This window comes from Rhizoctonia solani, chromosome 2 (genome assembly GCF_016906535.1).
Source record: "Rhizoctonia solani chromosome 2, complete sequence".
NCBI classification, from domain to species: domain Eukaryota; kingdom Fungi; phylum Basidiomycota; class Agaricomycetes; order Cantharellales; family Ceratobasidiaceae; genus Rhizoctonia; species Rhizoctonia solani.
This window is the reverse complement of record NC_057371.1, coordinates 595,422-620,863: the sequence shown is the minus strand read 5'-3', so window position 1 is coordinate 620,863 and position 25,442 is coordinate 595,422. Positions and strand designations below refer to the sequence as shown.

The window sequence follows — 25,442 nt, the reverse complement described above, 5'->3', positions numbered from 1 at the left end:
TGGGTCGTGATGGGTGGAAACGCCTATGGTCACGTGGTACTAGCGAATATAAGCGCCGAGTATAAATCAACTTCTGAGGACAGCACATATGATACTGATATTGTGTTATGTTGGTAAGGCCTCTAAAGCCGGTAATATTGTTGTCCGATACCTCTAGACTGGGTCGGAGCAATGGTGGATGTTATATTTTCATAACAGATAATAGGTCTTCGCCTATGTTTGTCTAAATAGTATATTATTGAGTGAGTTGCCTTGAAGAGTGGGGATAGTAACGTATCTGAACCCACTTTTCTTCTTGAAATGAAATTTGTAGCTTCTCTTATTCTATTATACATAGTTGCACTCTTATACATAAGCCGTTAGACAACGTAATTACCAGCATTACAAAGTTGGTACCAACTTACCAAACTAGGGAAAGTAGTGATATGGCTCTCTAAGTCTTCTGACCCTTGTTCGATAAAGAAGGTACAATTTCTATCACGATCTTGGGCTGTGCTGTCCTCGAGTCTGAAGAGAATAGACAAGCGCCCAGCGTCATGCCACCGACCGATCTCGTCAGCTGATTGTGTGGCAAAGTGGCAACCTTTTCATCAACGACAATACTCCAGCTACTGATATGAAAGATAAGCAAGGTAAATACATGCTTGTACCAATCTTTCAATTTATGAAGATGCTAAGGATGAAAATAGACTATGATCAAGACGAGGAGTTACTCCTAGGTTGCAACAATAATGCATATCCATTACCAGGGCAATATCAAAGTGATACACCGTATAGTCAGCTTGATGAGCTCTCCAAAGCTTCATTGGTATGAAGTCTTCTTATGGGCAAAAGCTAACCCAATGCTAATACTAAAATCGGAAAGCTACATGACAAAAGATGTAAGCCAAACATTGATTGAGTATTGCGCTCAAGTAAATGACTGGTTAACTTCAACAGATCTATTTGGTGTTAGGATTGATGGTGACAATGGTCCAAGATGGGGAACGCACCAAGTGGCTCAACATACTTCAACTCTACCGCTCGGTATTCAAGAAATTAATAATATTGAGTCTGAAGTTACCACAACAGAGAACGACCGCGACACCAACTACGTCCATAAAGGATGGCTCATTTCTGCTCTACAAGACAAGTCACCGTGGACTTTGTCCAGAATGGTTCGTAATAACTGTCAAGCAAATCCGAGACGCCGATCAATCACGAAACACATCATAATTCCAAAGCTCCGCATCGAACTTTTGGTTCAGGACCTATCGCCGATTGCAGAGCTTGAGGATGCGTTTTCCAAAGCTTTGAACCTGCCTACTCAATTTGAGAAGGCCAATGCCACCTATCGGGTGTTTGAGAATTGGTAGGGGGGTTTTTTTTATTAAGAAATCTAAGTTGCAAGTTACAACTCGCTTAATTATTCTAGGGGCGACGTTGTTCCTTTGGTATGGGGTTTAGGGAAGAGACTTGTTCAAACTTGAATAGAACGTCTGACTGTAGGTATTTGATATTGGGGTGTCTTTGACGGTAACCGATTCCGAATCAATTGCAATGAATGTGCGTTGCTTCCACAAACTGCTCCTCACAGGAAACTTGGGCCTAATATTATTGTTCAAGTATTTGGCGGAACAATCCTATCTAGGACTTCAAAGGCTATCAATGTCGGCAACAGCTAGGATCTCCACACAGGTAGGCACTTTTGTACCGGTCTTTCTTGAGGCGATAAATTAATAATATTATTGGTACTTCTAGGGCGGACACCCAACTATGCTACAAAGTGAAGACAATATCCGGGAATGGCTAGGCAAATCAGGTTTGCTCATTCTTAATTAATATTGGCGAATCCTAGCCAATCTTACCTATTTACTCTGGCCAGTGCCTCCATCCCAGTGGGAACAGGTCCGGATTATTAAGACAACGCCCATTACATCAATACTAAACAACCAGCTTCAATCCAAGCTGACCGACCTACATCAATCGCTTACAATATACTTCCCGAATATTCTTAACACAATCATGCCGAGAGGAATGTATTTTGACGGATCGTCCTATGCTTTTAAAACAATTTTGAAGTTAGCTGTCTTTTCCGACACACATCACATCAAATCCATTTCTATTACATACGCAGCTGAATCGTCTCCAGTCCACTACGGCGGTGTACAACACCGGACGGTCGCTAACTTTGATTTGCGACATGGTACGATAACATTACTCTTTCACAATGTCCAGTCGTTGAATATTTTATGAACATTTTAATTCTATAGGAGAACATGTAACCGATATACTATTATGGAAAGATAATAAGGGGATCTGTGGGATCCAATTTAGCACTAGTCAAGGCAGAACTTCGCAGCACTTTGGGTCGGCGAGTGGTTCTCCACAAATCATGCGAAGTCCAGGCGGGTGTCTATCTGCATTTTCAGGTGTGAATCAAGATGGAATACTACATGAACTTCAGGTGGGCTCTTATCGACGGATGGCGCTTTGGTTCCGCAGCTTACCTCCACAACTTAGAGCATCTGGATCCATGACGTCCAAGGATCGGGGTTAAGTGGAGACAGACAGTTCTTGCGGTATCTTGGTGGCATGGGGGGAAGTCCTTTCAGTGATTGGCCAATTGTTCAGCACTCAGATTCCACCTGCATCTCAAGTGTTCGAGTGAAACACTGGAGCCTGATTGATGGAATACAGGTAAGCTTTAAAAAACTGATTTTAACCCACAAACCTCATGCTCTGATTAGATCTCGTACAGCGATCGATCTGGAAAAAGTGCTCCGACATCTCAATCAGGGAAGTATCACGGCGGTTCTGGTGGAAAAGAGGGTTCCTTTCACTTGGATTTCAATGAGCATATAGTAGCTGTTACTGGTCGGTGCAAGAAATATATCAACCAGCTATGCTTTACGACCAATAAAGGCAAGATTTTATAGACCTTTAGTTATTAGGATGTTATCTAATTACCAGTATTTTTCTAGGCCGGAAAAGTCAAGTATTCGGTGGGGGCGGTGGTGATGAATTCAGATGCGAGGCACCTCGAACTAGAGACGGGAAAGCTACTCGTCTGCATTATATATGCGGGAAAAGGTACGCATTCAAAATCTAGCGATTGCGTTGGAGTTGAACAATTCGGCATTTCGAATAGTGCGAGCTTGTTGGATGGAATTCTCTTCATCTGGGCTCCGCTTTAGCTGGGTTCCAATGAAATACAGCGCATGTATTACATTTGATTGTCCCTTGTCGACTGGAATATACCCTAGTCCCGTACTTGCACATATTTCAAAAAATGGTTTAACAGGCGAAAGGGGTGAAGCATGTGTAATCGAATAGTCAGCAAGTGACAATTAAATGGCGTGAGGATGTTCGACTTGCGTTGGATAAATCAAACCATTCCAAATTAACGTTCGAGTAACTAAATGCATCCATATCAAGGACTAAAATACATGCGCAGCATTATAAGCTCCAGAGCTAGTGAAAAAATCCATACATTCGCGCCTATAAGTGTAACTAACTAGGCCTGGACACACTGGGAATAGTAAGCGTTCCACTCCTTGCAAACATAAGGAGAAACGCAGCCCTATTTTCATTCAATGTTAAGGTGCTATATTAACGGAAATAACAGGTCAACTCACCTTGGGGCCGTTGTAATTGTTACCTCCACACTGCGCGTAGAGAGCGGCGAGAGCACCAGCCCCCCCAGTAGGAGTCGATGGGGCTGCAGTGGTGCTGGGAGCTGCGGCACTGGATGGAGCAGGAGCTTGAGAGGAAACAGGGGCTACAGTGGATGAGCTTGCAGAGGGAGCGGCATCAGTCGATGTAACAGCTGGGGCACTGGTAGAAGGCTCGGTCTCAACAGGAGCACTGGCAGTCTCCGTAGCAGCAGCACTAGTCGAAGGAGCGGCTTCAGTGCTAGAAACTACTGCGGTGGATGAAACAACGACGGATGAAGCTGCTTGAGTGGAAGAAGCGGCAGCAGTCGACGAAGGAGCAGCGACAGAAGAGGCGGGAGAACCAGATCCACCATTTCCGGTACCTGAGCCAGCTCCGTTCCAGCTATCAGAGAATTAGTAAAATCCACGGAAACATTCGTATCAAAACTTACACAGGGGGACCAGGGATAGGGTAGGTGGTCGCACCAGCGTATGGGTTGTATTTGACCCCAGGATCCGTGGGGGAGTATGCACCAGGGAAAGAGACCAAGTCAGAATCGTTGGGAATGGCGGTACCAGAACCAGTGATCTCGAACTGAATGCAGCTGGGGTAGAATTGAGCACCAGGGTAGTTCTGAGCACCGTGAAGAGCAATGATCTCGTGACGCATAAGATATTGGCCGGGCTGTAAGTTCTGAGGGATTTTAACAGTCCAGAGACCATTCTGGGACAAGAGAACATCGGTGCCAGCCCATTTTCCGTTATCAAGACCAGCCTCGTCAATTTTGAACCACACTTTGCTATTCAGGAGTTAGCATACAATAGTCGTGCAATAATAACTATACATACTCGGTACCAGGGCTCCACTTCGTGATGTCAGATGGAGCCTTTGCAAGGTAGGTGATCACAGGGCCAATGTGGGAGGTGGGCCAGTCGGTCCAGTTACTAAAAGGTTTAGAGATGAGCTTGAAGATCAACGATGGCAAGTGAGATTTGAGAGCTTACAGTGCAACATTGGAACCTGCGGCAGCTGTGGCAATTAAGGCAGCAGGAACGGCTCCTTTGTTACATTGAATGTCGATAGAAGTAACATCTTCGACTGGGCCATTGTCCGGAATCTTGCGCCCGACGCGATCGGGCGATGGCGTCTTGTAAGGGTCTTGGAAGGGCAACCACGGAACTAAGTAGCTGCAATCAGTGACTACTTATAAATGCGCATTTAACGACGTACTGTAGGTAGCTGGAGGGTTCTCGACAACAATTTCCTGCAGATTACCGTGTGCCAGCACCGATGATGCAACAGAAAGAAGAGCAAAGGCAACTTTAGCGAGCATAACGAATGCGTGTAAAGGTGTCGAAAGAAAGTGCGCAAAAATGAATGAGCGAAATGGACAGAAGAGAGTGTGAGAAAAGAAATTGTTCTGAGTTGATTTCGCGCTGAATTACTCGGTTATATACCCCACGAGTACGCGTTCCAACGTGGACGGGGGTACAATTTACTTGCAACGACTCAAATGAAGAAGTAACGAAGAACTTGGAATCGGCCGCTTCGGAGGATTCTTTTGCCACGCGACAACCACGCTAGCTAATCACCAAGGGCAACAATTGCGACCGGTTCCTTCTACATCAAAGCTTGAGTAGTTCGGTCCAGCGAAATCCTTGATTATGTAAGCATCTGCTAGCAACCGTAAGTAGACCAACCCTCGCAGTTTACAACAACAAAATAATACCGAATTCCACGTATGCTACTGGCAAATATGTAAACCAAAAACGAAAGGACTTCCAAAGGAGAGAATCTTGCTAACGTCTCTTTGAAAAGTACCAGTCAGTTTTGACATGCGTATGTCTGATGTCATAGGTTACTACGTTTTATTCTCATTAGCAATAACAGTTACATTGGGGTGATTATTCTTTGATTAATATCACTATATGTATCCAAGCTAAAAACACCACTGTTGGAGAGAAATTCTGCGATTAACGAGTCGTTTCAGACCGTTGGCAAACCGACCACCAACGTTTGTCGCTCCATTTCAGCTCCGACTCGGTGCCCGCGAGTTGCAAATACTGCAGGTGTAGCTAACAACGGGGGTCATCAACTCAGCTTCCATAATGCTAGGTCGTCTTCGTAATCCGTAGAGAGCGGATCCAAGTACAGCATACACGCGAGGTTCGCAGAAGTGCGCCATACCAGGCCTTCGAATAACTGTTATACCGGCTGCATAGTTTATGTAGATTGGGTAGCTAGGCATGTACAACTTGATTTTATGGGGACGGTGCTTGACATGACCTCGGTTATAATTTGCACTCGGAAACTTTTATCTTTATTGTAATTCGAGTCCTGTGACTGATTTTTTGGTGGTGCCTAGATACGAGTGAGTCCAGCAAGTGGATGCATGACGTCATTGTAGGAACTTTCATTATAAATTGAGTTGATGGACTACAGAATTGATTTTAATTTGAAGAAGAAGAGAGGTGCGGTTTCGTGGAAGGGTCACTGGTAGGAGGAAGTTATCAGTGTACCAAGGATAAGTGAATGTCAGGCGTACAAAAAAATCAAGAGGTTCACTCTCAGCCGCATTGATCTGTATTGCTAGCCCTGAGTTGGGTCCAATATGCATGATGGGTTGAAGTAAGTATCATAAGTCAATGAATAGAACTATAGCAATAGGTGCTTTGTTCAAGAACAAATGGAGTATGTTAATATCAGACATGCTCGATGGAAAAACCTGAACCAATAAACGGTGTCAAGGTAATCGTTGTGCTGCATAGCTATCAAAGCCGAGAAAGCCGCAGAGCATCAGGCTGCTTGCCCTAATGAGCAGTAGCCGGTAATACTTTCGAAAGGACAGAGATATAGCCAACGAACTTGGTTTAATGCAAAATCAATTCCATCCAGCAGCTGCAGAGTTTAGCTCAGTCATGTGTATGGCTGTGGTATACGTAGTTGTGTTCTGTAGTAATTTGGCGCCGTGTTATTCAAATTTGGCTGAATCAATAATGGAGCGGTACCGGACAAAAATATGGTCAGCAGGGGGGTCGAACCCATGACCTTCGAGTTAACTAATATTAGCTCGACGCTCTAACCAACTGAGCTAGCCAACCTTGAGTTCAGGATGAATCAGTTAGATTATATAGCTTTGCCTAAGTTTCTTATTCTGCTCCGGTGAATTACAGATGCTTGGCACGAACATCACTACCACATGCATTCGAAGCCATCTGGCTGTCTATCATGCTTTACCTTCTCTTCTTTTGCCAAGTGTCCCATCTTCGACCTTGTGGTTGCATTGTATGTACACCCTCTCCTACGCATGGGCTAGCGCGATAAGGGGAATTTCCGCAGTAACGATCATGGCTGTCCAATACAGCGAGGTCAAGTGACATAACTGCCTCACGGACTATGTCTGACTACCCCACCGCTTCACCACGAACGCATCAGTTTGAAATGCGAAACATCGTTGTTCCACACGATCACCAGTGTTCCAACCGATGGAATTGAACAGCCATGAGATATTTATAAGGCCTACAGCCACAATAGTGACGATAGTGGTTTCTCGCACTAGTCGTCATGAAGTTCACACGCGCGCTCGCCCTTGGCTCTATCTGCTTGTCTGCTGTGTTCGCAGCTCCTGTCTCGGATTTTGACGCGAATGTCGCCAAGGGATTGCGTCTCATTCAGACTTCAGAGGACACCGCACCCTTCTGGGCAACAGAGGACCAGAAGCTTGATCTCCTCCGTGCAGACAAAGGCTTTGTCAGTATATTCAGACAATCCTGTCAATGACATCTACTCACATTGGTACAGTTCGACTTGACTGAGACATACCACCAAGTCGAGGAGCAAAAGGCTAAAGGCATCAAAGCGATTGTTGAGCGAGCGACCTGTAAGTGACCGTTCCATCATTGGCAGAGGACGCTCCATGCTAATTTGCATTAGATCCATCCCCTTCAAAGAGTTCCACCGTCAAGTCAATCATCTCCACTCTTTCGACTTCTCGCATGCAAAGCAACCTCGCTACTTTGACATCCTACAACAATCGTTATTATACTAGCAGCACCGGCTCCTCTTCTAGCACATGGATATACAACCAACTTGTTTCGATTGCCAGCGGCAAGAGCGGCATTACTGTCTCCCAATACAGCCATTCGTGGGCCCAAAAATCTATTATCGCCAAGTTCAACGGCGCCTCGACTTCTGCCGCCGCTGTAATCTTTGGCTGCCATATTGATTCGATCAACCTCAGCTCGCCCTCCTCGGGACGTGCTCCAGGTGCGGACGACAATGGAACCGGCACTGTAAACTTGATAGAAGTGTTCCGTGCTCTCGTTACTGCTGGTTTTTCTCCTGCCCGCCCCGTTGAGTTCCACTTCTATGCGGCCGAAGAGGTTGGTTTGCTTGGATCCCAGGCGATTGCGGCCAACTACAAGAGCTCGGGCAAGGCTGTTTATGCCATGATCAACCTGGACATGACTGGATAGTGAGTTTTGTTTGACATGTAATTATACTAAGCGCTAACGGCAATTTAGTTTCAAGCCTGGTTCGACAGAGGTCATTGCTCTCGTCACCGACCGAGTTGATTCTGGCCTCAACACTTACCTCCGTTCGTTGATCTCCGCCTACTGCTCCATTCCTGCTGGTACCGACTATGTGCGTCACCCAAATTGCCATTGTTCCTGAATCTCAGACTGACGTACAAGCAGTGTGGCTATGCTTGCTCCGATCATGCTAGCTGGAATACTCAAGGCTACCCTGCGGCCTTCCCCTTCGAGGGTGAGTCACACGAAAAAACCCCGTGCATTTAACCAAAGGTACTAATAACCCTGACTAGCCCCTACCGTTTCCGAGAACCCGAATATCCACTCTTCATCCGATACTACCTCTGTCAACGGTTTCTCCTGGACCCACTCGTTGGAGTTTGCCAAGCTCGCAACTGCGGCGGCTGTCGAGCTCGGATCGGTTTAATTTATTGGCTCTATGGGATTATTGACATTGACACCCTGTGTATTTTATGGTTGAATGTTGATGCACGTTTGAAATTCGAGATGTCGATAAGTATATGCTGCATTTGGTCGTACGACACCCTGCTGGTCTCTTCCAAGAGCAACTCTAATGATAGCTCCAATCTCTCGACGACGAATGAGATAGAACATAGCTGAATACGCCATCATGCTAGGGGGGATCGTGTATATTAAACTTGACACCATAAATTATCTTTTAAACTTGGAACTTGAAGCTCATCGGATTCGTGATGCCGTTTAAATGGGGCTCATAATGTACGATATCTTCAAAACTATTATTAAAAGCGATTTTTAGCCATTCTCACACACTGCCCTTACGTCCCCGCCACTGATTAATTGTTGCGAAGAATATGAGGATTTCTCGTAAGGAAATCTCGCTTCTTTGCGACCTGGTCAACGCGCTCATTAGTAGAATCGGTTTGTTTGAATACAGCCCAAAGCCAATATAATTATACTGCCCAATACAGCTTGAAGAACTGCGATCACCAAACGACTATACATATATATGTTCCACTATCCCTCCGGGTCCAATACTGTAATATCACTTTTCCGCGCTCAAAGATGATTTCGAGTAATGATTTAGGAAATTCAAAGAACTTCCACGGCCACCTGTGTTCTGTATTAACATTCTCTTCCGATTCATAAGAGGCTAGAAAGTCTTTGACAGAAAGCCCCAGTAATTATCATTACCCCATGATTCTACACCGCCCTCTTCGCTTGCTGATCAAGTAAACATCCATACGAACCTACCTCGCCATCAGAAGCACGTCGACTCACACTGTCAAACCCACCCTTCCGCTCTTCTCGTTCACTGCTGTACTTATTCATGACATTATGACACAGGCAATATAAATCTGTCTGATCCGCTCGAATGGTAGTACAAATATTCAGTAGCTTCTGTTCGGTCCAATTATCAGTTAAGCTGTTTCGAGAAACTTCCTACGTCAAGCTTGCCTCATACTCAAGGTATGCTAACCCAAACTGTGTTGGTTAGTTCTCCGTGCTCTTATACTAGGAAGCTGTATAAAAGCATTAAGAACATCACACCTCCAGCTCCATACACCAACTACAATGGTTCGATTTACCATCTCTTCTCTCGTCACCTTGGTTGCGTTTGCCCCTATCATCTCTGCAGACTTCCTTCGTGATGGCACATATCGTATTTCCTGTGACCCATTACGCCCGGATAATATTAAAGCGGACGCCCCGGGACGCCGATTTTTAGCAATCAACTCTCCGAATGCGAATGCTACTTTCAGTCGTTATTTGAACGAATCTCGTTCCCCGCAGGTATGCTTGACCAATGTGCATCCCCATGATAACGTTTATGATAGTCCTACATAGTGGGAAGTTAGAAAAGCCCCAACTGGAGTTGAATATACTATTACGAGTCTGTCTTTTAAGGACTCAGACCTAGGATATCCATCGCCGGCGGCAGGAGGAGTTCAAGTCCGTGGTGACAATGGCACTGAAACAAATCTATTAATTCTCAGCCGCTGGAACATCAATAACGCTACATCCGCGGCTGGAGAGGTATACTTCTTGTAAGCGCCATTTTAATATGTGGTTTCTGTCCGCCCACTGAAAGTTTTGTCTAGTGTGCTGCCAGCCTCATCCAGAGATTTCTACCTCGACTGTAATCATGGTCCGTCCAACTCTAGCCCGGTATGTGTGTATGCTATCTCCCTGATACAACCATCTAACAATAGCAACGACCAAGGCGTTCTTGCGTCCCAATACTACCGTGAACTCGGTTATTCCACTATATTTCAAGAGAACAGGCAATTTACCAGATCCAGGTGAGGATCAATTCAATAGCGATTGCAAGTGCGCTGTTTGCTTATGGGATGGTCAACGTACGTGTGGGTGCAGTATGATTGTTTTGATAATGTACTCTATCCAAAGAAATACATAGCTTGCTGGGGTGACATAATATCATACAATGAGTAGTACGAACCGAGTAGACAATCAAAAGAATTTTGAAAATTGTACTCAAACTCATTGGCATTACTTTTTATCGGGACCGAACGGTGTGTACGCATTGTTGTAAACTGAAGAAAAGTGTATGCGACTTTAGACATGTTGTTTCTATGGAATCTTCCCCATTTTACATATTTGAATGCATTTCGGATGAGCCCGAAGTCAACCGAAAGAAGAGCATGTTTCTGTGGAGGTCCAGTAATCAAACAGATGAACCAGATCATCAGACGAAAACGCCTAGTGTCAACCTTGGACATTCTATTGATACACATAATGGTAAACAAAAGAAGGATAACAGTGAAGGATGCTTGCGTACGTATACCCGAACAAGGAAAGCGATCGAACTCAAAGTTGAAGTGCTTCCGAGTGCAAGTTACGTATATGCGCAACTTTTGCGGCATTGACACAGTACTCTATCAATGCAGCCTTGATTATTTGTGGGTTCCGAACAGCCCATGCTCCTATCCATGTATATATTAAGAGGATTTGGCCCCATTGCCTGAGTAGATCCATGTGACCGTTACAAATGTAGCCTGATTATCCTTGGACATAGTCCACACTAAGACGGTATGCAAGATCCAAGCATTACTGTGCCGCCTGGTCCAATACTTCTGTACTCTATCGAGGGCTACAATAAATGAATCCGTGCCACCTCCGTGTCCTTGCGTTTAGTTTTCGGAAGTTTATCGATGTATACTCCCCAGGGCCGATGCTATTTTAGCCATACGAGATCGAGTCCCTATAGCATCGACTAGGTTGTCAGCGATTGCCATGGCATTCTATCTCCCGACAAACTGTCTTGTTTCTCCGCCCGATGTACCTCTCCCCCTCTACTTCTCATTTGAATTCACCTCGAGTCTGGGCTCTCGTGAAGATATCCGTACTGTACAAGAGCCAAGCGTCTTCGGGTTCGGGGCCGAGTGATCGATGAGCCAGTGGCGTCCATGTCAGATCAGGATTTTAAGACGTAATTCCGCCCAACAAGCTCGGCCCTAGATCTTATGCCTGACAAATTTTAGCACCACCGGCTCCACCTTCTCCAGATCCCGCTCCGATTGCCAGCTCAAGCTGACTCACGATCCTGGCCACATCGTTCTGATATATCATCCAAAAATGCCCACATTATAGCCACAGCGAGTAGTGTGATCAATAGTCATAACAACTAATCTCATCGAGTCAGCAACGATTTGTCACCCTCTTCATCCCTTGATCTATGGCACACAAATATCATCATAAAAGGCAAATGTGATTTACTTTTTCCCGTAATTTCCCTGGACCTCGTGTCCTCCAGCGAAACAAACTGAAATTCGCCCCCCGCTGCAGGCTTGAAATGAAAGGGCGGATCACCCGACATATCGTTAGTTTATGCGCCGTTTCAGACTGTATTTTTTTACAAGTTTTTTTTTTTCTTCTCTTGGCCGATCACTGTTTCAAAACAAGAGCCGGGTAGGGGTCGGAGTGTGAGTTACAGGGGCGGTTACCTGTTCCGGAGCAAGCGAGCCCAACCCGGTCACTACGGGACCTGGATACACGAGCCAAGAGACGAGTATGCGAGCTTAAATCAAGACTTAAGAACTCTCATGGCTGATGAGCGTTCCGGGTTATTGAGATTTGATACATACTGTCGACGTGTGTCTTTGTATGTGTCGAGTGAGTGACGGTATCAAGAGACAGCATAATGTAATTATCGGCTGCGCCTGCGTCATTCTTGGACATACGGTTGCCGTTTCCAAGCAGATGAAACAAGCGGCGTGGGTGTGTGTGTGGGGCGGGTGATGTCAATTGAGGCGCGGGACTAGAAAAGGAAGCCCGGGTCAAGCGCCCGCACCAGTCCCTGCTTTAAACTCAACCCAACCACCACACCTTACTATAGTCTATTTCTATTCCCTATTTTGTCTGTTTTCCTATTATACTTCCAAGTGCGATTGCTGGCTAAATCTGAATCTCAAACCCTGAAACAAGTGGTAATTGCAGCACAGGTAAGTACAAAGCCCTGGCCTCGCGGCGATTGGCTTAAATACTCGTGCCTTCCCCTGGACCCGCTAACATTTGCTCTATCACTTCAGCTCTGATGATGACTACTGCATCTCCCCCTGGCTATTCTCGCCTCTTCGCGACTGGACTGTTTCTTTCTACGGATGTTCCAGCTACAGAGAGTCGATCAACGACCCCCACACCAATGTCGACTGCTCCCCACACTCCGTTTGAACCTAGTTATATCGGCTCGGCCACGCTTGTAGTGCCTGCCTCGTCCCGCTCTCGACGCCCAAAGCTGGCTGCGCTGCGAACTCACTCGGCTCGCACGGTGCCTGCAACGAACCCGCCTTCTGCGACAACACCTACTTCTGCTTCTATGCCACCCTCGCCTCGTGTCTTAAGAAGACGAAGATCGTCGCTGACGTTATCTCACAATCCTATTACGGCAATCAAGAGTCCGACCAGGGCGGCCCATCTCTCAGGGCGTACTCATAATCTGGTTCAATCGCTCAGCACTCATGCACATCCACATGGTTCAAGCTCCATCAAGGAGCGTCGGACCTGTAGCCTTGATGCGCTCGGAGAGAGGAGCTTCGAGGGCGCTGAGAACACACCAAAGTCCAGGTACGTCATTCAATCTCTCAAAATGACTGAATAAAATTCAATGAATAGATACAATAGGAAACGCCCGCCCATCGCACGCAAACCACCCCCAACGACACCGTTGCCAGCACCCCCTTCAGTGATCCCTGCATTGACCCTAAACACTTCTTTCCCCTCTCCCAATTCACTTTCACCAGCGTTGACGCCTTCGCCCAATGTGCTCCCTGTTTTAACGCCCGGTGCGATCGAGCTTGGATTGCACAAGTTTTCATTCGGGAACACTCTCAAGCAGCCGCGACCTACTCGCAGCCCGCTCGTATCCAATAATGGCAACACTGTCGATCCTAGCTATTTTGATATCGCTATTAGGATGTCGTCGCCTGTGCTACCCGAAAACGAAATGGACACGAATTAGTTTCTATTCTAATCCAACGATTTGAACTTCGGCTAATGGACCAACTCCCACGACCTGTCCCTATTTATCATCATATTCATAATACCTAGTCTACCTGTATCGAGTTACCCCCCACGCTTTTGACCCTTTTTCGTTTTTTTCTTTCTTTCTGGTTTCTCAGTGTGCTGTGCATGATTTACTTTTAATTTGTTTCGTGGTGATTACCATGTGAGCGATTGATTGTTCGCTCGGTTTACATTAAACACAAATATTACTCGCGCTTGCCGCACTTGACTACCTGACTGTTGCTCTGGGTCCTGGGATGAGGCTCAGGGTTGGATCGGTGGCACCGTTTTGAGCCTTGAGGTTAGTGTATGATAGGCCGATGGATCGGCGTGGTGGAAATATACGTAAATTCATGGCGCGTGGTAACTTGGAGGTGCGCCATATGATCATGATTGTTCCTGGGCTAAACTTCCTTTTCTGAACTTTTGTCTTTTGTCGCATCATATGGGCTTGTCGCTGGTTGGTATTCTTGAACAACTGCGCACGGTTCGGGTCGTGGTGGGAAGTGAGCTCTGATGGACAACGATACCTCATTTGTCCTTTTGGGGATCTGGCTCATCAAGATTTCATCAGCTACTGCGATTGCGAAATTCCCAATGACCACCACAATGTCCTAATCTACTCCATGTCCTTCCAAGACTCGAGCGTCACATGAGCGCAAGAATTTCCTAGCTTTTCACTACGTTCTGATGTTTGGAAGAATCAGAAATACAATAGAACAGTGCAAAATTGTTTCCCCGTATACACTTAACCATTTTGAGCTTGTGTGGACTGCGCTTGGCCATTTGAAACTTATTGATGTGGTTAGTGTGGCTATAGCTATCGGGCGGATGTTTTGAAGTTGGTCAAGTTATCAATCACACCTTGTGTTTATAGAACGCACCAATTACGTCCCTTAAGTTGGCCAGGGGTCTCATTTGTTGTATTATACGGTGTCCTAGTATATCATATATATACCCGAGCCGGGAGGCCGCAAGATTCTAATGATAATATTCAAGGCATTGATCAATCGCAGCTCCCGACTTATCATTATTGGTTCTATGGGACACGAGAACCCTGGCTACTTTTGCGTCCTCTTGAGTGCTCCACGTTGAGATATTTCGAGGGAGCCGACCTGTACTTGTCGTTCGATAACTCTCTGTCTGCCCGAGTACCATCGGGATCCTCTTCCTTTAGTGGCTTTGTTGTGAATCTGCCCTTTTTAGTTCTTTTATCCCCTCTTGTTGGATTACTGAGGGCTGGTGCCCAATAATGTTATTAATCATCCGGGGGTTTCAATGTTCATAACTGACCTTCATCGGACCTGTATTGATCATATACGTTGTGATAATCGGTTAAATCAGTACGCGATTGGGTAGGAAGGTTTCTGTATATGTTGAAATGCAGGTCTGGTGTTGAGGTATCTGATGGTGCGTCATTAAAACTCGAAAAAGCACGCTAGCTTACAATAATTATGACTTACCATGACCCCTCTGTTTTCCTTTCTTCTTACTTTGCCGTTTGTTTTCTACTCTTTCTCCATCTTTTCCTTTTTCTTGTTCCAGCTTGTCCACGCCCTGAAAACTCGTCTGTAATCCTGCTGTGTGTTCACTCGGGCCCTCTATGTTTCGACTGGTTGCTATCGCATCAGTCGTTATATGTACTACCTCCATACCCTCCATCGCAGATCTAGAGTAGCCAAGATTCTCGTAAAAGAATTGGCCCTTCATCTGGACTTTGTCACTACCAACGCCTCTTGCATCGCTATCCTCTTCTTTGCGGATGCCACTATCTTCCAAAGACATTTCCCGACTTCTATGTCTCTGGATAGCCTTATAAGCGATCTCTTGCTTCTTGCTGCGACCATCTCGGTATGCGTTGCTACTGGATAGCCCTCGGTTGGTACCTAATTGAGCAGCTTTTACGCCCATTTTAGATTTGGTGGTCCCGCCCAGGCTATACATCCCAGAGAGCGCCTGTCCCCGTTTTGGACCCGACTCGGAGGCTCCCTCGTATTGTTCATTGTCATATTTCCCCCCTTTGTTCATCTTATTCGAGTATTCTTTGTGTTTTTTGGTCTCCCTAGGTCCATCGTTGCCGTCACCGTCCTCTCCACTCGCGTCAGATGCAAAATCATCACTGTCTTCATTGTTGCCGCTTGTATCCTTGTTACTTTTGTCCTTGTCATTCTCTTCATCTTCCGGTTTTGTTAGTTGTCCGAGCCGCTCCTTGAATTCTTGTTGCTCCAGATGAAACTTTGCGACGAACATCCGCAAAAACCTCTTTGCTCCCTGGACTTTGTTCTGATTAAGCAATGAGGTATCTAAATCAACGGAGAACCAAGTGCCTTTCTCCTGGTTAGCTAGTTCAAATCAGTCGGTTGGTCGTTAGTATCGGTGTATATTTATAGCAATCTCTATGAATCTTACTTGGCATGCTCATGATTCCCCATGTACCCAATCCTGTCCTCAAGTACTTGAGCCTCGATTCACACTCTGCTAAATGCGCAGCCTTCACGCTTGAATTGTTTGGAATGTCACGTTTGGTCAGGAAGTACGAATTATACCTTTGTTCCGTTCAGGATCAATAAGGCTATCAACCAGATGGATAAAAGTCGACGCACCCGAAATCGGGTAGCTCCGTTTGATAAGTACTTGTAATCAGGGGATAAACTGTCTCGTTTTGCGTGTGGTGCGTATCAATTTTGACCCAATACTGGTATATACCCTTTCCAATCTACTATAGGGTGAGTAACTATTTCCATCGGTCTTAACTTCAACACTTACTTGGAATCCATGATTGAAGGCCCGTGCATGTGGACTTGGTGTGACAACAATTGAAATTGATGGGGTTTTCTTACGACGCGGTCGATTCTTATTTTTTCCCGGACCTTGATTCTCCGGCGTAATTATACTCCTCAAAGATGTTACAACCTTATCCCACTCAGTAGGATTCGTTGCCGTGGATTTGTCGCGTCTACCACCGTTCAGGGCAAGTGGGTATAGTATTCCCTGATCAACAAGCGATCGCAATTCTTTATTAAGGCTCTCCGCAAGTCGATTGTCCCCGTACAAAGCATGCCACTCTGCTATTAAATCGTGTTTTGTTGAGGATAAGATTTACGGCACTTAAATAACTTACAAGAACCTCCAGGGAGCATGCCACCCATCTCATGGTGTTGTAATAGCTCATGTTCTAGATGCTTTCCTGGGCCTGCAATCTTGTTATTAATCCTGAAGGGAGGTCGATTGGAAATTTTTATTGCCCCGATTCTAGCATCATAAGCCGTTATTAACACAGTTACTTAACAAAGACATAGCAGGTATTTTACCGTTGACTTGGGTTGTGGTACTGGTCAGTGCGACCTATGATATCCCCTCCGTCGCCTATTTTAATCCAAAATAAGTGAGTATCGGTTCTCTAGTATCTTTTTGTTAAAAGACAAACAGCCTTGGGGTGCGCATGAATCTGCTCACGTTCTTGTCAGCATACTCAATTGGGTCAATGTCAATTCCTTGGCTTTTCCCTGGATCCGGTACAACAATAAGATATACGTCCTCATCATATTTAGTTGGCACTTGTGCATCAGCAGACATGTTGAGGCGGAAGGTCGGTGAGCTAGGAAACTAGATGATCCTCTCACCCAGTGGTTTATATACTGTAAAACAATTAAACTTCGAACAGTTATTCAGACTTACCAATACCACTAAGCCGTACTTAGTTTTGGTCACGCTGCTGATGCCTATGAAGATAGGAGATCCAATAGCCGGACCGCTCATCACAATACCGCACACAAATACATTAATATTTGAGACAGGTTGTTGTGACAAGCTAATTAGGTATAATATATCTTTGTCATCAGGTTGTGGTATATCTCCACGGAACCAGGAACAACTCGTTGATTGCCACCTCGCTAACTCTTGCTCCGGAGTCCGGATACTTGGGCATAGCCAAGGGTCTTCTCAATGTCCCAATATAATTTCGACTTGTGATAATTGAAGTTAAGATCCCCGTATGACATCTGTCTGGTCTGTTAGAGCCATAGTATGTCTGAGGTTCAGCGGCCCGCTACTAGTCTTTTGAGTGCAAAAAGAAATATGTGCGAATATAGTCCCAGCTCTACTATACATTAGTGATCTGCGATACGCTAGAGTCAATATCAAGGTTTATATACTAGACCTCTTTGAATGTTTGCGGATATTCTAGCTATATGCGAGCTAAATTGATGTACTAAGTGATCATGATACATAGTAAATACATAGAATGAGACGGGGCGGGGGCACTAAAACAGAAACGGAAACGGAAACGGTAGTAAGCTGGCGCACATCACAAGACCTTTTCAACCACTGTCCCTTTCGGGAGGACAGATTGTTAAACTGCAGTCAATATTAAGGCCTGGTAATAGTACAAATATACCCGGTAACTGCTTCCTGGTATATATATTGGTGACCGGCAATTTCTCCAGAAACCGGCTATCTTTTCCATGAAGCACCGTAGAGATGCTGAGGTAATATGGGTCTTGTTCAGGCAAAGCTCAGACGATGTGTGCGCGCTAGGGTAGCTCCCAGGACTGCGTGATGTGAGAATTGGGGTGGGGAACTTCATGCCGGTCGTGGTGCCTCACTATTATGACCTCATGCAGAACGCCCTAACAGCAGCTACATTGGATCTTAAGCCCCTGCCCCTCCAAGTTTTCTACTGTTTGCTTACACTTCGCGTCTTGTTTCTAGTTTTATGTTTATCAGGTTTCTCTTGCCCCTCGCCGAGTTTGACTTGGTTTGCAAGCGGTTTGGCAACTTGTTCAATATGATCCAAAAAAGCCTAAGCATGATCACGTGGTGCAATTTTTTTTTTTGAATACACTTCTATTACGGTGTAGTAGGGGAGGCACGGGGGTATGCCCCTGACCGCGTGTACTGCATGTATATAACACGTGCCCGCATAGGCGGATATACATCTCTTTCCACCACCTTGTACGCCCATCTCCACCGTGGTGACAAGGGAGGATTCACACCTCTACGCGCCCACCGCTTGCGCGCTACCTAAGCACTATATTCACTACCTATCTACAAAATTCCGAGGACACGCGCTCAACAAGAGGCAGCCCGTCGGGCCGAGGATAGCCCAAGAACCAATATTGACAAAGTCTCAGACACGGAGTACAGCTCACCCAAGGAAGAAGTTACCCCCGAGGAAGAAGAATTGTGCCAACCGTTAGACGACGACACCAGACGCCGCATACGAAGCCAACAAGCCCCAAGCCCCAACAGTTCCCCGTTCTCAACAATTAGCCTTTTGGACATTGAGACATCTAGGCCCCCAAGCAGAGGGCGATCAGACTCCGAAGCAACTGCAGTACCACCACCACCCTCGACAAGCCTGTGGCAAAGTCAAAACGACCGAGCGCCAGCCACCAACCCCCGACCCCAACCCCCGGCAAGCTACCCCACCCCACCAAACTCGCAAGCACCTGCCCTCCAGCTAACAGGGCTAGCACCGCCACGCCACACCTCTTCCACACCACACCAGCCCCCAACACCACCCAAAATGGCGGAAGCAAGCGACCAGAACCTACACTGGGCACGAGAACGCCTGCGTGATCTGGACCAATTCAATGGGAAGGAACTCACCGTAAAACAAGTAGAGAGCACGTGGAGGAAACGTTTCTGCAAAACGGTCAACGCATATAAGGTTAGCAATAACCAACAACGCGCCTTGTGGCTGGAACACCTCGAGGAGCCCTCGTTGGCAGCCAAATGGGCGGAACAAATGGAGGACGAGGGGAAAATTGGGACATGGGATGCGCTGGTGAAGGAGTTGGGCGTGCGCTGGCCAGCGCCGGATGAAGCGGAGAAGCAGAAGGAAAGAACGGAGCGGTGGTACCAGCATGCAATTGAGGAGAAGAAATTAGGGACCAGGGTAGAGGGGATAGGCAGAGCGTCGGAGCCGTATTACGTTGTCTGGGCAAGGGAACACATGGCGTTAGCAGCAGAAATGGGTGCAGGGAAAGTAGGCAAGGAGAAGTTTATGGTGGAATGGACATGGCACCGGGCCCTCCCAAGTACCCTCAAGGGGTTGCTGCCAAAAGAATTTGGCAAATATAAAACAATTGCCGAGCTTTGCAAGGATGTTATCAGCATTGAGTACGACCAAGTGCTGGTACTCACTCAAGCCAAGGCAGCACAGAAAGCTACAAACAACTTGGTCAATCAATTAAATAAGCGGATAGCCTCTCTTGAAATCCAGTCCCGAGCTACAACACACATGGCAGACCCAAGCCAGACAACGGCTCAACCCAAGGCATCCGCAGCAACGCCCAAAGGGGCAATCACGCAGCCAAATCCACCAGCCAAATCCACCAAAAGCCGGGGCCAAACATTTGGAAAGAATCCAACAGGCTACAACCTCTACCAAGCCGCCGTTAGCAACCTGCCAATCAATTGGCTCTTGATGCAAAACTTCCCACTCACCCCCGGCACTTTTAGTCAATCGGCTAGTACCTGTATACGTTGCGGCAAAGGAAGCCATGCAAGCAAAATCTGCTACGGGAGAGCCCTGCCAGAGAAGGAGATGGAGTGGAGGAAGCGGGCAAAGGAGGAGCTGGGAGCGGTAAAGCCGGGCCCAACAAAGGCCAAAATTTTCCAAGTGCTGGTTGAGAAGTTTGGCAAGGAGGTGGCGGAGGTATGCATGCAAGGAGGATTGGACTCAGGAAATGGACTTGGTCAGTAGATGATGCCGCGCACACTACTGGCCCAACCCTCTGCGCGCCCATACACAAGCCGCGAGGGAAGAATGTATCTGGCTGTGAATTAATGTATACATTGGATATTCAAGCTTCCCCTGACAAAGAAACAAATCAAACAAAAATCGGCAGAAAAGAAAACAAATCCATTAATCATCTGGTATTACAGATCCTACCCAACAACGCACACATGCCGCCCACACTCCCTTTTCAGCAATGGACATACCTTACAGCAGACAAAAACCACGCAGTCAAAACCCAAGGCACTATTGACGCAGGATTGCAGGCCAACGTACTTGACGCAGCGCTTTGGGCCGCAAACAAAAGTAACTTAGGCCCCTTGAAACCCTCCCAAACTCTGCTTCAAGTAGCAGATGGCAAAGCGTCACAATGCTTGGGACAATGGTCCGGCCAAGTCAAGCTAGAAGGACAGGCGTTACGGTCAAACTTTGAAGTCTTTGATTCAGGCGGGGCATTTGAAGTCCTACTAGGAAAGCCCTGGCTCACACAAGTCAAGGCAACGCAATCATTTGTTGACGATACCCTGCACTTACCAGGTCTGAGGCCCATCCCCAACGCATACCCACTCACGGAAAAGCAGACAGAAGAACCAGAAGAATTGAAGACAGAACCGGAGGAGGTGAAAGTAGAACTAAAGGAAGAAGAGCCAAAGAAGGAACAAGGGCGTAGACAGAGCAGGAGGCTGGCAGCAAAAGGGAGCCGATATTGGGTATCCAAGACCCAAGTGGAGCTACTGGAGGCGGAGGTTGGGATGCGGGAGACAGGACCAGGAGGAGGCGGTCAGGAAACCCCAGAGGCAAAGCTTGACGAAGCAGTAGCAAGGGCAAAACGAGCTCTAGCCCGACAAGAAAGAGCAGAAGCACTAGCACTAGAAAAAGAATTGGAAATACTGAACATCAACAAGGTACACAACGCGCACATACCCGTCAACCAATCCCAGCAACAGACAAACCCATTTGCAGCGGAACAAGTGGCAAAAATCCAAAACCAAGTAGTTGTTGGCAACAACCTTTTGGAAAGCCAGAAGGCAAGCATCCAAGCACTGGTAGCAAGCTACGCAGACGTCTTTGCACTGGACCTATTGGAAGTAAGGGCAGTCAAAACACACTCGCACAAACTCAATATCCCACCTGAAACAAAATTCCGCACCCAGGTAGGCCAGAAACTGCTCTCACAAGCCCAAAGAACCTGGCTGTATTCAACGTTAGACAAAATGGAAGCAGCAAATATCATCAAACGAGTACCAAACACCTTCCCAGCAGCAGTATCACCCACCAATGTAGTCCCCAAACCGGGAGGAGCCAAAGAACCATCCCTTGAATACATCCAGATGTTAGCCAACAGAGCCTGCAAAGAAGTAGGAATCCCGGTACAATACCCAAGTCCAACACCACTGCCAACGGCCCCCACCAAGAGAGAGGAAAAATTCCGGCTAGTCCACAACTTTGCCAAGGTCAACGAAGTTACCCAGATACCAGCATTTCCCATGGGTGACCTGGCGGCAAAGCAGCAGAATGTTGCAGGGTACAAGCGCGTCTGTACCATAGACTTTGCCTCAGGATTCAACGCACTACCAATGGAGGAGTCAAGCATCAAGTACACCGGATTTTATGTCGAAGGAAGAGGGCATTACGTCTACCTTCGTATGCCCTTTGGCTTAACAGGAGCCCCAACCGCGTTTTGCAAAATGCTTGCAGACGCCTTGTACGACTTGCTTGGGGATGGAGCGGAGGTGTGGATGGACAATATTTGCCTAGCGTTCAACAACTTTGACGAAGGATTGAGCAAGTTAGGAAGGCTGTTGGATAGATGCAGAGTGAGAGGGCTGTCAATTGCACCGGCAAAAACACACCTGTTCATGGAGGAAGCGGTATTTGCGGGAGCCAAGGTTTCGGAAAGAGGGATTGAGCCGGACAGGAGAAAAGTACAGGCTATACTGGAATGGCCGGAGCCAACGTCAGTCCTAGAAGTAATGGGGTTCCTGGGGATCACAGGCGCGTTCCGAGCAAAGATTAAGGATTACGCACGAATTGCGCAGCCACTGTCGGACCTGGTACAAACAGTAAAAGTAAAGAAGAGAGCAGACGGGAGATCGGTCAAAGGGGAATACAAACGAGCATTAGAAAACGCAAAAGTGGAATTAACAGACGAAGCAAAGAAAGCATTTATCGAACTTAAACTCATCTTAACAACAAACCCAGTCCTACGAGCACCAGAATACGACGGGCGGAGCTTTAGAATCACTACGGACGGGTCAAAGTACGGATTTGGGGCGATGCTGTCGCAGGAATGGGACGAGGAGGATACGAGGAGTGGAACAACAAAGAAAATATCATACCCGATTGCGTTCGCATCAAAAAGAACATCGCAAACCAAAGAAAAATACGCACCGTTTTTACTCGAATTCGCAGCACTCAAGTTTGCGTTTGATTCCTTTGCACAAATCATCGCCGCACAGGACATCGAAGTCGAAACCGACTGCAAAGCACTAGCGGACCTATTAGGAAATAAAAAGATTAGTTCAACGCATGAAAGATGGAGAAATACAATAGTAGCACACCGAATCGTGGCAGTTAGACACCGACCCGGAGCAGAGAACCCGGTCTGCGATGGACTCAGTCGGATGTGGCAGTATCGAGAGGACTCGGAAGAAGGGAACGGACGAGAGGAAACAGTAGATCCGGATTGGGAAGCACACAAAGGACTATTAGTAGAAGTCCAATATGTAATGGAAGATACGGAGGCAGGAGAGACGCTGAAGAAGTTTGATGGGGACGAATACTTCGGAGACATCGTGCGGTACCTGGTCCTAGGGGCAGCGGACGGAGAAGATTTGACACCGGCAAACATCGAGAGGGCACAGAAGCGAGCCGCGCACCGAGCGGTTGGATTTGAAGTTGCAGAAGGAAAATTGTGGCGAGTAGCAGGCAAGGGGTCGACTAGAGCACCACGAGTAGAATGCATACCGAAGAAGGAGGGAGCAGCATTAGCACGGGCCACGCACGAAGCAACAGGGCACTTCGGGAGGGACCTAACAATCCTGACCCTGCAAGACAAATACTTTTGGCCGAATATGCGATCGGACGTCATTACAGCCGTTACAACTTGCCCAAGATGTTGAAATTTTGGCCCAAAGCTTATGAACGCCCTTTTAGCACCCATTACACGCGCTCGACCATTCGACCTCATCTGCGGCGATTACTTGTCACTACCTACCGGTACTGGAGGATTCAAAACAGTCTTGCTAGTCATCGACGTATATAGCCGATTCACCTTTGGCTTCGCCACACGGGACGCAGGAACAGGAGCATTCACAGTCAAATGCCTAGACAAACTATGCGACGCGTTTATGATCCCAGGAAGCTTTATGTCAGACAACGGGTCGCACTTCGACTGCCACAAAGTCAACGAATGGGCAGATAACCAAGGCGTCTCGATCATCCACTCACCACCCCACTCACCCTGGGTCAATGGTCTCATCGAAGACGCAAACCGAATCCTAATTGGTTGACTCCGAACCTCCTGCGCTGAAGACCTTGGGAAAAGCCCCGGAGACCCGAACCGTCCGCCATCACCCCCCACTCGATCATGGCCAAAATTCCTGCAAAAAGCCATTCGAGACATGAATGACCGCATACTCCCATCCCTCGGATACTCCCCCCGCGAGCTCTTAACAGGTGTCCTGACAGCCGACCGCAACTACAAAACTGGGGCCCACATTCGACAACACTACGCGCCGCTCGGTAACGAACAGACACCCCCAGTCGACGTCAATATGGCCCTTTCATACGCACTACGCCAAGATGGAGCAGAACGAGCCTTAGCACACGCCCGAGCCCGCAAACATGCCTTCGACTCGAAAATCAAGCCGTTACTAGCAGAGCCAGGGGACCTAGTCCAGAAGTACGACCCGCGCTGGGACAATACCCACAGTAACGAGCGAAAACTGGCGCAACGTTGGTCCAACCCACTTCGTATACGCGAGAGACGCAACGCCTCATACGTCTTAGAAGACCTCGAAGGAAACATCGTGTCCCTCAGCACACACGCGCGTTACCTGAGACCATACACGCCTGAACCCAAGAGCACACTGCACAAGGCGGACCGACTGGCCCCCGAGGAACCTGAGCCGCTGTTTCCTGGGAGCCACAAAGACTTCTAAAAAAAAGTCCCGATCTAGTTTCCCATTTTTCCCTTTCCCTTACGGTTTTTGTTTAGTCTTGTCGGTTTCACTATTTAAAGCTGAATGTAAAATATTAGACTGGTTGTAGATACATCGGTCTCGTCCGAGGGCGGCCGTGGGTATGTGGGGGGGCACCTGTAGTAGGGGAGGCACGGGGGTATGCCCCTGACCGCGTGTACTGCATGTATATAACACGTGCCCGCATAGGCGGATATACATCTCTTTCCACCACCTCGTACGCCCGTCTCCAACGGAGAACAGGAGCTACATGCAAACAAGGCAAACCGCTCGTGATGATACATACGACACCATTACACAACGCATCCCCAGTCGACCACACAGTAACGGCACGAGAGAAGAGAGGGAACAGAGAAAGGAAACGCAAGACAAACGAGAAGAACATAGAAAAGGACGCCTGATGGCGTTGCTGATAGGCAGGGAGGGTCAAAAGGCGGTCACACGAGGTTAACTATAAAGTCCGATTCCAGAGTGAAGTATGAATTTCGCCACCGCCTCCACACAAGGGGAAGTTAAAGATCACAGGTCCGCTGTAATCTGCCCGTGACTCAAGATCACGGGACGATTACGTGGAGATCACAGGCCGGAAATCACAGATTCTTGTCATGCGCATATAATCTATCATTACTTAGATATTACAGTGTAGTTACAGCAGACAAATGGGAATAGCGTGAGAAGGAAAATTATCATTTGATCTTGAAGCTCGCCACAAGATCTTGAATTAGTCCGTACAATTACTCGCTTTTTCGGCCCTTTTGACGACTGTGTCTGGTACACTTCAGCCCGTTGATGTCGTCCGTGAGTACTATAACGCTTCCAGTGCCATCC

At 47.1% G+C, this 25,442-nt stretch overlaps 6 protein-coding genes and 1 non-coding gene across 7 annotated transcripts; 4 read left to right on the top strand and 3 right to left on the bottom strand.

Moving 5' to 3' along the window:
* Positions 1 to 616: 616 nt before the first annotated feature.
* Positions 617 to 1,821, top strand: RhiXN_04795 (J domain-containing protein; the record flags this gene model as incomplete). The annotated part of the gene is made up of 9 exons (XM_043324611.1): positions 617 to 632; positions 690 to 808; positions 866 to 881; positions 940 to 1,157; positions 1,224 to 1,351; positions 1,415 to 1,433; positions 1,489 to 1,545; positions 1,606 to 1,677; positions 1,741 to 1,821. 9 exons carry the CDS (start codon positions 617 to 619, stop codon positions 1,819 to 1,821), a joined length of 726 nt encoding a protein of 241 aa, XP_043177030.1.
* A 1,675-nt stretch (positions 1,822 to 3,496) lies between these two features.
* Positions 3,497 to 4,969, bottom strand: RhiXN_04794 (glycoside hydrolase family 61 protein; the record flags this gene model as incomplete). The annotated part of the gene is made up of 6 exons (XM_043324610.1): positions 3,497 to 3,562; positions 3,618 to 4,038; positions 4,088 to 4,435; positions 4,485 to 4,580; positions 4,641 to 4,815; positions 4,867 to 4,969. The coding sequence occupies 6 exons, from the start codon at positions 4,967 to 4,969 to the stop codon at positions 3,497 to 3,499; spliced, it is 1,209 nt and encodes a 402-aa protein (XP_043177029.1).
* A 1,687-nt stretch (positions 4,970 to 6,656) lies between these two features.
* Positions 6,657 to 6,737, bottom strand: RhiXN_12357. The gene has a single exon. It is a non-coding gene; the product is annotated as a tRNA-Ile (tRNA).
* A 463-nt stretch (positions 6,738 to 7,200) lies between these two features.
* Positions 7,201 to 8,595, top strand: RhiXN_04793 (Peptidase family M28 protein; the record flags this gene model as incomplete). Its single annotated transcript, XM_043324609.1, has 6 exons — positions 7,201 to 7,386; positions 7,438 to 7,516; positions 7,570 to 8,110; positions 8,160 to 8,280; positions 8,334 to 8,403; positions 8,462 to 8,595. 6 exons carry the CDS (start codon positions 7,201 to 7,203, stop codon positions 8,593 to 8,595), a joined length of 1,131 nt encoding a protein of 376 aa, XP_043177028.1.
* A 1,127-nt stretch (positions 8,596 to 9,722) lies between these two features.
* On the top strand, positions 9,723 to 13,626 carry RhiXN_04792 (uncharacterized protein; the record flags this gene model as incomplete). The annotated part of the gene is made up of 6 exons (XM_043324608.1): positions 9,723 to 9,941; positions 9,996 to 10,195; positions 10,250 to 10,316; positions 10,372 to 10,507; positions 12,698 to 13,232; positions 13,290 to 13,626. The coding sequence occupies 6 exons, from the start codon at positions 9,723 to 9,725 to the stop codon at positions 13,624 to 13,626; spliced, it is 1,494 nt and encodes a 497-aa protein (XP_043177027.1).
* A 1,083-nt stretch (positions 13,627 to 14,709) lies between these two features.
* RhiXN_04791 (uncharacterized protein) lies at positions 14,710 to 17,246 on the bottom strand (the record flags this gene model as incomplete). The annotated part of the gene is made up of 9 exons (XM_043324607.1): positions 14,710 to 14,909; positions 14,964 to 15,074; positions 15,134 to 16,012; positions 16,080 to 16,216; positions 16,274 to 16,386; positions 16,437 to 16,738; positions 16,792 to 16,922; positions 16,982 to 17,070; positions 17,127 to 17,246. 9 exons carry the CDS (start codon positions 17,244 to 17,246, stop codon positions 14,710 to 14,712), a joined length of 2,082 nt encoding a protein of 693 aa, XP_043177026.1.
* Positions 17,247 to 18,253: 1,007 nt separating this feature from the next.
* On the top strand, positions 18,254 to 24,575 carry RhiXN_04790 (Retrovirus-related Pol polyprotein from transposon opus; the record flags this gene model as incomplete). Its single annotated transcript, XM_043324606.1, has 5 exons — positions 18,254 to 18,350; positions 18,755 to 20,331; positions 20,562 to 23,498; positions 23,550 to 23,886; positions 23,947 to 24,575. The coding sequence occupies 5 exons, from the start codon at positions 18,254 to 18,256 to the stop codon at positions 24,573 to 24,575; spliced, it is 5,577 nt and encodes a 1,858-aa protein (XP_043177025.1).
* Between the last annotated feature and the right edge of the window lie 867 nt (positions 24,576 to 25,442).